Source organism: Hyla sarda, chromosome 5 (assembly GCF_029499605.1).
Source record: "Hyla sarda isolate aHylSar1 chromosome 5, aHylSar1.hap1, whole genome shotgun sequence".
NCBI classification, from domain to species: domain Eukaryota; kingdom Metazoa; phylum Chordata; class Amphibia; order Anura; family Hylidae; genus Hyla; species Hyla sarda.
In genome coordinates, this window is record NC_079193.1 from 154,310,357 (window position 1) to 154,324,416 (window position 14,060).

General features: G+C 40.8%; 1 protein-coding gene across 1 annotated transcript in view; it reads left to right on the top strand.

Annotated features, from left to right (window-relative positions):
* Positions 1 to 14,060, top strand: part of STK17A (serine/threonine kinase 17a) — a 38,821-nt gene that overhangs the window by 3,063 nt on the left and 21,698 nt on the right. Inside the window, exon 3 of the mRNA XM_056520529.1 lies at positions 10,732 to 10,944. Coding sequence (XP_056376504.1) covers positions 10,732 to 10,944 — 213 coding nt within the window. The remainder of the gene's footprint in view (positions 1 to 10,731; positions 10,945 to 14,060) is intronic.

Consider the following 14,060-nt stretch of genomic DNA (forward strand, 5'->3'; position numbering starts at 1 on the left):
GGGTTTTCCGCTGCGTATTTGAAAGGGTGCGGGCTCTTCTCGGCTGTCCATAGCAGATTTTCAGCGGCGGAATTTACGCTGCGGAAAATCTACCGCAATCCCTACTGACTTCAATGGTGCTTGTGGCGGATTTTCCGCAGTGTAAATTCCTCTGTGGAAAATCTGCTGCGGATAGCCGAGAAGAGCCCGCACCCTTTCAAATACGCAGCGAAAAACCTGCAAAAACAAAGTGTGTGTGTGTGTGAACGCACGCTTAAAGGGGTACTCCACTGGAAACATTTTTCTTTCATCAACTATTGCCAGAAAGTTTAACAGATTTGCAAATTACTTCTATAAAAAAAAATCCCAAACCTTCCATTACTTATCAGCTGCTGTATAATACACAGGTATTTTCTTTTTGAATTTCCTTTCTGCCTGACCACAGTGCTCTGCTGACACCTCTGTCCATTTTAGGAACTGTCTGAGCAAGAGGGGTTTGCTATGGGGATTTTCTTCTAGTGGGGAAAGTTCCTAATATGAAAAGTGGTGTCAGCTGAGAGCACTGTGGTCAGGCAGAAAGGAAATTAAAAAAGAAAAGAACTTCCTGTGTGTTATACAGCAGCTGATAAGTACTGGAAGGATTGGCATTTTTTAATAGAAGTCATTTACAGATCTGTTTTGACTTTCTGGCACCGATTGATTTAAAAGAAAATGTTTTCCAGTGTGCCCCTTTAAACTATGTGGCCAGTGAGGAATTAACAAAAAAGGATAAAGGAATAAAAAGCTATGAAAATAGAAACTACTTACCACTGTCCATGAGTTTCATTTTTGTGACTTTTTCTGTTATATTTGGAGCTGTCTGAAATGTATGTCTGCTCTATGTCCTATCTGTGATATTTAAAAAAAAATTCTGCCAGCACGGTGCCAGCCCAGCTTTGAGCTGAACAGCTAAGTGGTGTCTGACAGCCTGGTTGCTACCAACATGTTGCCCAAAAGCTCTGACAGCCTGTTTGTTAGGGACACTCCTAAGTGACTGGTATAGTCAGTGTTAGGTTACTTGGACCTTCATGTCAGATTGAGTGATGTAAAGCCAGGGGGCTAGGTGTGGAGCTGCCCCTCTGTATGTGAGCTCTATTTCCCACCCTGCAGTAAGGTGCAGATCCTCTTTTATGAGAATGTTTTAGTTTTGAGTCACTTTTGCATATATGTGTAATCTTCCGCTAATTTTTACCACAATTTCCTGTGAGTAAGAAATTCCCTGTTTCGTAGCAGCTGTAAAGTGTAGAGAAAGTATTGCTGTATTAGAAGCAGGCTAGATATATGCCTATAGTATCAGGCAGGGTGTCTATGGATAACCATAGAACGCGTTTTAGGCCCCTACAGGTATCATCCTGTAGAAAAACCTCTTATTACTCCCGGCAAAAAGGCCTGAAAATTGCCGTCAAAAAATCTCTTTCATGTCAATGGAATTTTTTGAACATCCTTTTGCATCAGGCATGTCCGTTTTTACTAATGTCAGTTATTTTTGCCGACACAAGACTGTGTGCAAGCACTAATTTTTGGTCTTGCAAAAAAATGGTGAAAAACCGGAAGTCAATCGGATGTTAAAAAAAAAAATCCGTTATCAGTTATTGTCAGGTTTTTTGTACAGAGCATGCTCAGTATAGCTTTACAAAAAAAGGGTTAAAAACCCTGATTAAAAAAAAAACGGATGTAACTGGTAACGGAAGATCAGGTTTTTTAAGAAAAAAAAAACATTAAAAATAAAAAATGATGGTCATCAGTTATCATCTGTTATTGTAAAAAAGCAGGATGATGCCTGTAGTGTGAAAGGGGCCTTCAGGTGACATTTACCAGGAAACAATGCTCTGTTGTTTATTGACAAACTTGTCTTGTTTGTTTTTCCTACTAAAGATATCCTCACTGGTTAACAGCATTAACACTTCACTAATCTTTTTATGTAGTGTCACATGTCACACGTGTCCCTTCTGTGCCCCATTAATAAGATAGTTCAGCCCTGGTGACCCTCCCCCTCTAGTTGCCCGTGAAGGGATTTCTGCTTAATCTGAGGGCAGATAACAGGTAGGTATTCAGGATGATGTGTTCCGCAACGCTGTTGGGCATCTGTCCCAGTCTGATGTGCTGTCTCCATCAAAGCACTATTCTCAGGCTGGGTTCACATCACGTTTTTCAACTACGGTTCCCGCATACGCTTTCATTACTGAAAACCTACGGAACGGTATTGAAAACCGTATACATAGGCAAAACATTGCAAACCGTGTGCACCCTGATGCATAAGGTTGTGTACGGTTTGCTTGCAATACGGTTTTTAACAGTACTCCAAACCATGCTTAACCACGGTTTTGACTCCAGTTTAAAAACCGTATTGCAACCACATACCTTTTTTTTTTTTTTTTTTTTTTTTTTTTTAATTTTAACATGGACGTCAATGGGAAACGCACATGTATACGGTTCCATACGGCAAAACCGTATGCGTTTTTTTTCTTTGCACGTGCGCATTTGCATCCTAAAGTCCCCACCCAAGACCCCTCCCATTAAAAATGGACAGAATTTTCAAAAACTTATGTGTTTAAAAAAAAAATTAAAACGGACAGAGCTGTATGCACTTTTAAAAAACAGTATACTGTTTAAAAACGCATACGGTTTACTTTTCCCATACGGTTTTTGATAGAAAACGTATGCGGGAACCGTAGTTTAAAAACGTGAGGTGAACCCAGCCTTACTTTGTGAAATTCTGCGAGAGATGTGGTTGCATTGGCAGAACATTGGAAGAAGGATTGAACTAATCCACTGATGTCTTTATTTCCCACAGTCCTAATGGTTGGTGATGGAGCAGCGTTATTTTAGGCTGACCCAAGAGGAGGACATGTGCAGGCCTTTTATTCTTCCTAGAATGTCCCTTGCACTGTACAATTATTATAATGTATATGTTTGCAGCAGCTGTCACATTAGAACTCATTAAATGCCATTATTTATTACTTAGGTTATGGCTCCCGGACAGGGCATGTATCTCAGCACTTGCCGGCAGCACCGTGACAGGCCGCATTCCACAATTTTATTACTGTACAGCTTATTGCAAACCGGATTCAGGTGGCAAATATTACACAGACGTGATAAGAATTCAGAAGCGAGTTCAGGCCACATTGTGGTTATTGAGTAGATGTCAACTTTGAATTATGGTGAAATGTTTACCTCTGGGCAGGAGGATGGTGTGATGGTACATAAAATGATTTTACCGTTGATCTATCGGGGGATGGTATAACTGGCAATTGGCACATGCATATTCTTATCAGGATTACAGGCAACAATTATCTAATGTAATATTGTGAGGACATAGACAAATAAATGCTTTATGACAGCTTGTTAGAACTGGGTTGTAATGGTGAATTTACAGGGCAGTGGTGGAAATGTGCTGAAATAACATAAATGTACACAGGACTGTCAGCCATACTTGCAGATTTTGGTCGGGCCACTTGACTATCTGTGGCCCCACCAAAATCTGCTGAATGCCTGATCCTTGTTCTTTCATTTGGTGGCAGTTAAGAACAAATTCACATCCATTTAAGGCTAAGCGCACATCACATCTGCATCGGAGCTCCGCTCATAACAAAAAATAAAATAAAATTGGACAATCTGTCGCACAATGGATCCCATTGACTTTGGGGGTCCTTTTGGTGTCTGTTTAGCTTTGACACACAACTTTGGGTCTGTGGGGTTTTAGAAGGACATTGGGCAGCTATCTGCTGTATGTCCATCTTTACTTTCATACTATGATACATAAATATGTTTTTCAAGGGATGTTGTGAACAGTGATCTACAGTAACACTGCTGCTTCGCAATGAATTGCACCATAGCTTTAGTGTTTCCTACAGGAAAAAGTCACCTTACTGCCACTAAAAAAAAAAAATCTGAGGATGATAGATCACCAAGGTCACCATTACTTTATGGATAGATTGTGGTGTGATTCTGGGGACAACAATATGGCCTCAAGGGAATTTTTTAATTACCTTTTTGTTTTAACATCTCGCTGTAGTGTGAAATATCTTCAGTGAGTGATGATTGATGTTTATTAAATGTTAAGTGTCACATTAAGGCTAAAGGCATGGGAAACACTGGTATGTGAACTATGTGGAGCATTACAAGGACTGTGAAACTACAAGGCATAAGCAAAAAGTCATGTGTGTGTCCAGTGGGAAATAAACAAGCTGTCAGGCCCTGATTTATCCTCTCCCCTTGCAGGGAGCTGTCATTGATAACATGGGCCACAGTAGGATGCTTCAGTCTAGGGATCTGCTCGATCAATTGCTGCTCAGTGAGCACATGCTTTCCATTATTGTGCCAAGCCTTTGATCAGTCTGCTGCACAGGAACATGCTTAGTAGAAAGGATTTAGCCGCTAGACTAATCTGACCCTATAAAGAAGCAGCCTGCTCAGTTTACTTTATGTGCAGTCCTTGGATGAATCAGGTCTCCAAGACACACGGGGATGTGCGAGAGTAATGAGGATGATGCTGGGACTTGCAAGCTTTTCCTTGCTGATAATTTCCTGTTTGTCACGCCTGTTTTTTATTTGCTTTGGAGCTCCGTGGACAAATTGCTTTAGATCAAAAGCTCCTATAGATGATTAAAACAAGAAAGCTGTTCTACTGCATCATTGTGGATGTCTTTGTTTTCTAAATGTCTTTTTAGCTGTGGAAAAGGGGAACATAGAGAGCGTGTTGTGAAGGATGTACAAGGCCTCTGTTCACTGTACTGCACGGAGGGACACTGCACGGAGGGACTCATTGGGTTAAGAAACCGTGTTATTAGACTGCTATAGATTTATGGTTTGGAATGCCTATCCTTGTAATAATGCTATTAGTTCCAGGAGACCAAATATAGTACATTTCTGTATGAACCTACTTGGGGATAATAGATCAGTGATTATATAGTGGAAGTAAGAAAACTTAACAGACTGGAATTGGCAAAGTGAAAAGAATAAGCTCTTAGAGTTTGGCCACATTGACGTGGTGTTTTAGGGCAGTTTCCTGGTTATAAAGTAAAATGTGTGGGTATGCTGCGGTATATAGCACCAAACCATTCTTGTCAGTATCCCAAGGTGCACTGGCGATGTTCCCTAAAACATCATTTAAATGTGGCCTTACCTTGGTGATATGTGAGCATCCTGTCAAGAAGGTATGCTGACTTATACCACGGTGTAGCGCGGCCCCCTCACCGACTAAGGTGAAACATCACTGCAGCCAGTTATCGCCTGAGTGGGCTGTCACTGCTGAGATCAGTTTGTCTCCGAAGTTGGGGTCCGGAGAGTTCAGAGGTAAGAAAAGGGCCCTGTTCCAGAGTTTGTGGGAGTGACCAGAGTTCGGACCCTTATCACCTATCCTGTGGATAGGGGATAGGTTTAATACCTGGACAACCCCTTCTAAGGTTTCCCACATTACTTTTTTTCCATTTAAACTGAATTCCGTGTCCTGTGAGCCATTGACCTAAGACATATTGTGCCAGATTTATCCCATTTTCAGGAGACAAAAATGTCTGATTCGCCCAAAGCAACCAATCACAGCTCAGTTTTCAGAGCAATTTTGGATATGCTGTGATAGGTTGCTGTGGGCAATGCAGACCCATTTTCTTTTTTTTTTTCTTGGCCATCAAAGCTAATTATTCTGTGTTGCTTCCATACAACCAGGATTCTGTATTTGACAGACCTCCCCAATGGTGGTGCTGCTTGTATAGAATAGCGTGCCTTCCTGAGAATATTTCCATGTTGGTGTATTATAGTATTTGCTCAGCCTGGTTTGTTTGTTGCATGTTCCTTTGTACTGCAGCGGTATGGGTCTCTGCTGTCCGTGTGAACCTCAGTGTTCAGGATGATGCCTCCTATCACCTAGTCATGTATTCTTTGTAGACAGATTAGTATATGCAAGGGGAAGGGAAGTGCTTTACAGAGCTCCATGACGGTGATATGAGCCACATATTACTCACATGTCACTGCTCTGGATAGGACTAGTTAAAGGACCCTATGACTGTCCTGATGAAAACTAGATGTTTTAATAACCTACATCAGGCTAAGTTACTGACTAATCCGAACAGCTTGATATACCATAGAATTCCTGAAAGCTCCACTTCTTAACCCTGGGGAGTTTTATACACGTTCAGGTACAGATTCAGCATGACCCCTGATGGTCTAGTGACCTTAGTTACTGATGTGCAGCCATAGGCATCCATTGACAAGCATTAACTTAACATTTAAAACCTCTGTAAAATCCAACAAGCCTGTGACACAGATGAAAACTTCGCTTAAATGTGAATTTTTTTATTATTTTTTTAAATCTGTATCCATTCCCGTCTTCCTCTCCACTTTCCTCTGTGTTTCCATTGATTTCTTAGCTCCTTGGTTCCACAGCCCCTGCAGCAGCTTGGTTGTTGTGTAGTAGTTTGCCAAACAATGGTTTCCTATTGAATTCTGCCCCCCTCCCTCAATTCACATGTATTGTTTTAATTACGGTGACTCCTTGTTCATTGCCGGTAATTTAAATGAGTGTGTAATCTCAGTTGTTCCATTAAATGTCCGCCTCACTGCAGGCCAGAACGGTGTAGAAATGTACCAATACCTTACTGGGTGGGTAAAACCAGCCATTCTTGTTCTGTGAGAGTTTACTGTCAATCTTGAGGCTTGTTCCAATGGCTTTGTAATTGAAAATGAGTAAAAAGCTTGTCGCCCATGGTTCTGCAAATCTGTCTGCTTCCTATGAAAGATTCCTGAAGAAAAGTGATCCCTTAGTGCTGTGTATACAGCAGGACGAACTAGGATTTTCTAGATGAGGTTTATTGTTGGTTCTAAAATCTGTTGTATGGAGCTGTCACGTGTACATAGAAGGGACTATGACATTTATGTGTATTTTAACCATATTTATTTTCAACAAAAGCACTAAATTAGACTATGTTAAAGCGGTTATCCAGAAATAGAAAAACAGAGCTAATATTTTCTAAAACAGTACCACTCCAGTCCTCGGTTTGTGTGTAGTATTACAACTTGAGTCTTAAAGGAGATATCCAGTGCTGAAAAACGTATCCCCTATCCTAAGGATAGGAGATACGGTAAGTTTCAATCTCCTGTACAGGGCCCCCCGGCAGCCTGCGGGAATGGGGCGTGTTGACCACAGCACGAAGCTGCAGCTGACACGCCTCCTCAATACAACTCTATGGCAGAGCCGGAGCGTGTCGGCCGCCGCTTCGTGCGGTGGTTGACACACGATATCTGGCAAGCGGTTTCCCCCCCCACACTATCTGAAACCTATCCCCTACTATCCCCTTCAGCACTGGACTACCCCTTTAAAGGGGTACTCCGGTGGAAAACATTTTCTTTTAAATCAACTGGTGCCAGAAAGTTACAGATTTTTAAACTACTTCTATTAAAAAATGCCACTCCTTCCAGTACTTATCAGCTGCTGTATAGTACACAGGAAGTTCTTTTTTTCTTTTTGAATTTCCTTTCAGTCTGACCACAGTGCTCTCTGCTGACACCTCTGTCCATGTCAGGAACTGTCCAGAGCAGGATAGGTTTGCTATAGGGATTTGCTCCTTCTCTGGACAGTTCCAAAAATGGACAGAGGTGTCAGCAGAGAGCACTGGTCAGGCAGAAAGGAAATTCAAAAAGAAAAGAGCTTCCACCGGAGTACCCATTTTAAGTATTGTGAAATTCTTCAGGCAAGATATTTTCAGGCAATGATATGTCTTCATAGTGCACTATTGGGACTGTTTGGGCATTATTCTGTAGATCTGACAAACTCTCTTAAAATGGGGTTTTCCCAGCATAGATTTAATGGCCTACTTCTTGCAGTCCACATGATCCCTAGAAAAGACTCTGGTAATTCAGGGATGGGTCCCTGTGTAAGGTATGATGCCTGCTGTAAGCAATGAAACCTATCTGAACGGTAGCTAATGTCGACTGATGGCAAAATGTTAACAGAACAAAGATCCTTATTTAATGTTTTATTAGGTGCTGGGCAGGAGGGACTTGGCACCTTCAGGTGGCACTTACTTGGCACACATATGCCAGCTGCCATTCTATGACCAGTTTTGCAGGTGTCCCTGTTTTGGGGAGGAGGAGGACTTCATTCTGTGCTGTTAATATTAATGACTGATAATGAGCAGATGGCAGCGCTGCCTGGAACAATCTGGGATGAATTTACTGAACATTGGTTCCCACTTCTCTATTCTTGCTGTCAAAATAAATAAATACTGGATTATTGCAGACTGCTGCGGCCCCGTACAGGAGATTGTGGGGGCCCCAGGGGTCAGACCCCCCCCCCCCCCCCTGCAATCTATAACTTATCCTCTTTTCAAAAGATAGGGGATAAGTTATATTGCACTACAGTTTCTTTTTTTTTATTTTTTATTCTATATGAAAACATAACATCAGTGTAAACATAGCTCTACAAGCTGTCTTTATGCTGGCTAATAAAAAGTTAACTTAAGGGGCAATTCCTAGAAACCATCACTTTCATAGTGGATATCCAGACTGCCCTTATTAAAGGGAGTATCTTCTGAAAGGGGGTAAGTAGCTGATCCCAGGGGGTCTGATCACTGGGACTGGACCCGGCGCTCATTGAGGAGCAAGTGCTGCATACAGCACGCACTCCATTGATTTCTATGGGATTGCCGAAAAGACCAGAGTACAGCACTCGGGTATCATCGGCGCTACCATAAAAATGAACTGAGCACGTGCCGTCTACCGGTATTCTCAACTGAGAGTCGGGGTTCCAGCGGTCCGACTCTCCACGATCAGCTACTTATCCCCTTTCCTGTGTATAGGGGGATAAGTTAACTTTTGCTGGAGTTCTCCTTTGTACCTGTCCTGGGGAAATGTCAAAAGTTTTCCTGGATTTCCCCATATTCTTGCCATGTGGGGGTGTTAGGCCCTCACGTGATACAGAGCTGGGAGAGAATGTGCTAAGTGCTCTTGAATACTTATTAAACCATGATATGTCTCTACTAAATATCAAGTTGTTTTTAATAATAAACTGTACCATTTAAGCTATGACTGAGAGTCTAGAAACGCATTAGTGATAATGCTACCCCCCCCCCCTCCCTTTTAGGTTTGTTGTGGAAGCTCCCAGTTTTTATGGTCTTCAATAAAGTGGAGTTTTTGGAGAGTGTGTAAATTATATAAAACTTTTTCTTTTATATATATATATATATATATATATATATATATATATATATATATATATATATATATATATATATATATATATATATATATATATATATATATATATATATATATTATATATATTATATATAATATATAATATTTTTTTTTTTTTTTTTTTTTTTTTTTGCATTTTCCACTCTAAGTGCTGGTCTGAATTCCTTTCTGGGCAATTTTGGTCTCTTATTGTATTAATAAATGAAAGTAATCCTGGAATGTTTCCCCATAAATCCATATATATCAATCTATCTCATCCTGGTCTGTAACGTGATGCCTGCAGATTGCATTTTCAATGTCACATGTTTCCTATAAATGTATCCATAGGGCTGTTAACCCAATAAAGGCCAAAAGTGTCTCCTGTTGGGTATGTAGTACTGAATTGCCTTTTGGTAACATCTCACCTATACATTGAAGCATGTCCTTGACTCTTGTGTTTGGAGATGAAAGGCTTCAGTAGTGTGGAGGCCCTGGCAACCATATGTCTTTGTGCTGTAGCCGTGTGCCCCGTCCTCTGAGGCATGCAATGTGCTAGTGTTAATCAGTGTTTGCCTAGAAGTAGGTCAGCGTACAATGTGGTTTAGGCTCCCGAGGGCCCGGCTCTTTATGTCCAGGCATGACTTCATGCTGCAGAAATGTGCAGGACAAAGGCATGTTTACATTCCCTGCTTCCATGGTGGATTTACATTCATCTCTGCCAGGGTCTGACCGGTCTCTTACATGCCATTAGATCATTTCACTTCTACCTGTAGGTAAAGAAATCAGTGTTGCCCTCTCCTGGCTGGCTATTTCAGGGAGTATAGTCTACAGCAGTGTTTCCAAACCAGGGCGCCTCCAGCTGTTGCAAAACTACAACTCCCAGCATGCCCGGACAGCCGTTGGCTGTCCGGGCATGTTGGGAGTTGTAGTTTTGCAACAGCTGGAGGCGCCCTGGTTTGGAAACAGTGGTCTACAGGGAAGCAATGGCCCTACCTGGTATCTTCATAAACACATATCCAACACTTGCTGTAATTCAAATCTTGTGTTTTTTATTATAGCTCAATTTTTGTAGTAGTTTTGTGGAAAAGTAATATGTAAATCTTATAGCCTTTTTTAAATAGTTTTCTGGGCTTTTTTTTTTTTTTTTTACTATTTACACTATAGTAATCTGTTCATTAGAAAGAGAAGCCACTAGTATAGTGTCTTTACTGCATAATCCCCTAAAAGTGTGTCCATTGTAAGAGCTTGTGAACCATGTAGTCGAGGGATTAAAGCAGGACTCGCATGATGACGTTTACCTGCCACCGTATTGTATTCCCCTGGCCACAAGTTATGTATACTGCCTATAAAGAGAGCACCATCAGTGCTGTGGAAGGGACAAAAGCAACCACTAAGGTCCTTGTACAATACTATCTGGGTTGTGGATCCTACTAACTGTGAATGCTTAGAATACTATTGTATGTGGTGGTACTTTGCTGAACGTCTTTTGTACAGAACAGAGTTAGTTTTTAACTAATTTTTATTTTATATTTTTTTTCACCTTAGGGGAAAATTTGCAGTAGTAAGAAAATGTATTGAAAAAGAAACGGAGAAAGAATTTGCTGCAAAGATTATGAGAAAACGAAGAAAGGGACAGGACTGCCGTATGGAAATCTTGCACGAGATTGCAGTCTTGGAACTGGCAAGAGACAACCCTTGGGTCATTAAGCTGCACGAGGTGTATGAAACAGCCACTGAAATGATCCTTGTGTTAGAATAGTAAGTACAGTCTCAATGTGTTCTTCATACACCGTATCTGTGGCACCCTGCATTCATAAACACAGAGGGCTTAAAGGGGTACTCCACTGGAAAACATTTCCTTTTAAATCAACTGGTGCCAGAAAGTTAAACAAATTTGCAAATTACTTCTATAAAAAAAATCCCAATCCTTCGAGTGCTTATCAGCTGCTGTATAATACACAGGAAGTTCTTTTCTTTTGAAGTTCCTTTCTCCCTGACCGTAAGTGCTCTCTGCTGACATCTCTGTCCATGTCAGGAACTGTCCAGAGCAGGATAGGTTTGCTATGGGGATTTGCTCCTACTCTGGACAGTTCCTAAAATGGACAGAGGTGTCAGCAGAGAGCGCTGTGATCAGGCAGAAAGGAGATTCAAAAAGAAGAGCTTCCTGTTTATTATACAGCAGCTAAGTACTGGAAGGATTGGGATTTTTTTTTTTTAATAGAAGTAATTTACAAATCTGTTTTTAACTTTCTGGCACCAGTTGATTTAAAAGAAAATGTTTTCCAGGGGAGTACCTCTTTAAGTGGTAGTAATTGTAGCAAAGGGGGAGATTTATTAAAACCTGTCCAACCAATGCTTCCTTAGTTTTTAAAAACAAAGATAAAAGAAGCAATCTTATTGTTTTGATAAATCTCCCTAAAACTGGCCAGCTTTAGACCAAATGCTACATAATATTAGGTATTGTACCCCCATAGCAATGCTGTTCAGCTGTCGGGGGAGCCACAGGTTGCTGACCTCTCCATTAGACTGGTCCTACATCTTCATTGTGTTTTGCTTCCTCATAGGAGCAGAACAAAATTACTGCGCTGCCTGGTCACTTACATGCCAGATAGAAACAGTACCTGATGGACCCCATTGACTTTTTTTCATGGGGGTCTGACATTTTACTGAACAAAATAGCTTGGCATGCTACCCTACTTTGCCCTCTTTTTGACAGAATCTGCTATAGAGGCTTTGTTTTCATTGTCAGTAGGATTTCCTGACTTATACCCGTGATTGATGCCACTACATTGGCACCCATGGCCCATAGGCTCCCATGACCTAAAAGTAATATATTATACCATAGACTACTACAATATTCTGTTTAGCAGTCCAACCGGAATAATGGCTCAGAGCAACCAGTAACAGCACAGGTTTCATTTTCAGTGCAGTTTATGAAATGAAATCTGAACTCTTATTGGTTTGTATGTAAAACTAGATCAGTTTGTCTTAAAGGGAACCTGTGAGCTCCCTAATGTCCTATAAGCTGCTCCACTATCTGTTGGCTGTTGTAGTACGGAGTTCTGACGCTGTGTTAATAAGATTTCTATAATGCAGCACTTTCGGTAAAAACAACTTCTATAGGTGTCCCAGCAAGTGGTGAGTAGTCAGCATGATCACCCACAGCATCTAGTCATGCTGCCCGTACCCCCTCCTGCCCTCTTAGTATTGATTGACACCCTAAGTACCAGGCTTTGTACAGAGTTCCTGATACTTAGGGTGAAATGAAGCCTTCATGACTATCACAGCATCATAACTGTGCACTACAACTAACAGCTAATGGGGCAGTTTATAGGGCACTAAGGCACAGACAGGTTTATGTTTTTCATTTATTTTATATCTTGCTCTATTTCTGAAGTGTTGAAACTTGACATATTTGTTTGGCTCGACTGGAAAGGGGCTTCTCAAGTCATTTTTTTTCCTATTGACTGTTTCACAGAGATTAAGCAAATGTATATATTTAAAAAGGAAGAGCTAAACATTAACTTAGTGCTGTGTGAGCTTGACGTGGGCAGGAGCCTAATATAACATCAGGTTTTTAGTGCTATAGTTAGGTTGGAGAGTTGCTAGTATGGCCGTGTTCACACGATTATCAGAAGATTTTTTTTTTTCTGGATTCTCCCTCAGCAGTTCTGTTTAATTTGTTTATTCTTCCTGTTGAAGTGATGGACACGATGACCAAACCCGTGGTCAATAGGAGTCAAGTATTTGCCGTTACAACAGAAAGCATGACTGTGGTGTGAACAAAGCCGAATGTTTTTCATTTGCATGTCACTTTATACTTGAGAGTCTGCTGTCAGGATTTCTTCAGTTTCTCGGGTCACTCGGTGCAGATACTTGCCTTTTGCATCAGGGTCTCTAGTTTTTAGCTCTATATTGGGGCCCTTTGCTCTAGACTATCACTTTTTATGCATACATTTACAGCTTAGAGAAAAACTGTTCCTATATATGGACTAAAGATTTAGCTCTATTCTCACATACTAGATTAGTGGTTTGTTATATAGATGGACTAGCTGAGTATTATCATAGTATTATCAAAATATCTCCAGCCATTTGGAAGTTATGCAGTAACATATATTTCCTATAGAGTTGTATGGGACTTTAAACATAAACCCCGCCCCTGGCAAATGAGGGTGAGTAAGGGTTAAATCACCTATCCTGTTTGTTGTTGACATATAAGTAACATGTGTGCCAAGTTTCATGTTAATATCTTTAGCCGTTTTGACGTTTTTGTGGAACATACACACATACATACACACATACATACACACACACACACACACACACATATACACACACATATACACACACATATACACACACATATACACACACATATACACACACATATACACACACATATACACACACACACACACATACACACATACACACACACACACACACATGTTGAGATATATATATATATATATATATATATATATATGGGATCTCCCAGCAATACCTGCTGCTGAATTGTTACCTAACAAATGTTATCTTTGTAAATATTAGCTTTACATTATTGCTTGGCTTAGGCACCATTGACGTAGTCTGTAGGATCTACTCTAGAGTTGTACATTTGAGTGCCCAGAAAGTGTATTCATACGTCTTTATTCACTTAAAGTGTACTTGTCACTTGAAAAAACATTTGACGACTTTTGATTGGTCAGTCTGTGTTTTAAACCACGACTGATCGCTAGTACAAGCCGTGCAACAAATGTGTGTGACTTAGTTCTCCTCTCCCTGTTTTCTGTGCACTTGACCGAGACATACTCATAGGCTTGCATTGCTAGTTTGTCAGTCACATGGCACAGAGCCAGGAGGGAACACTATTA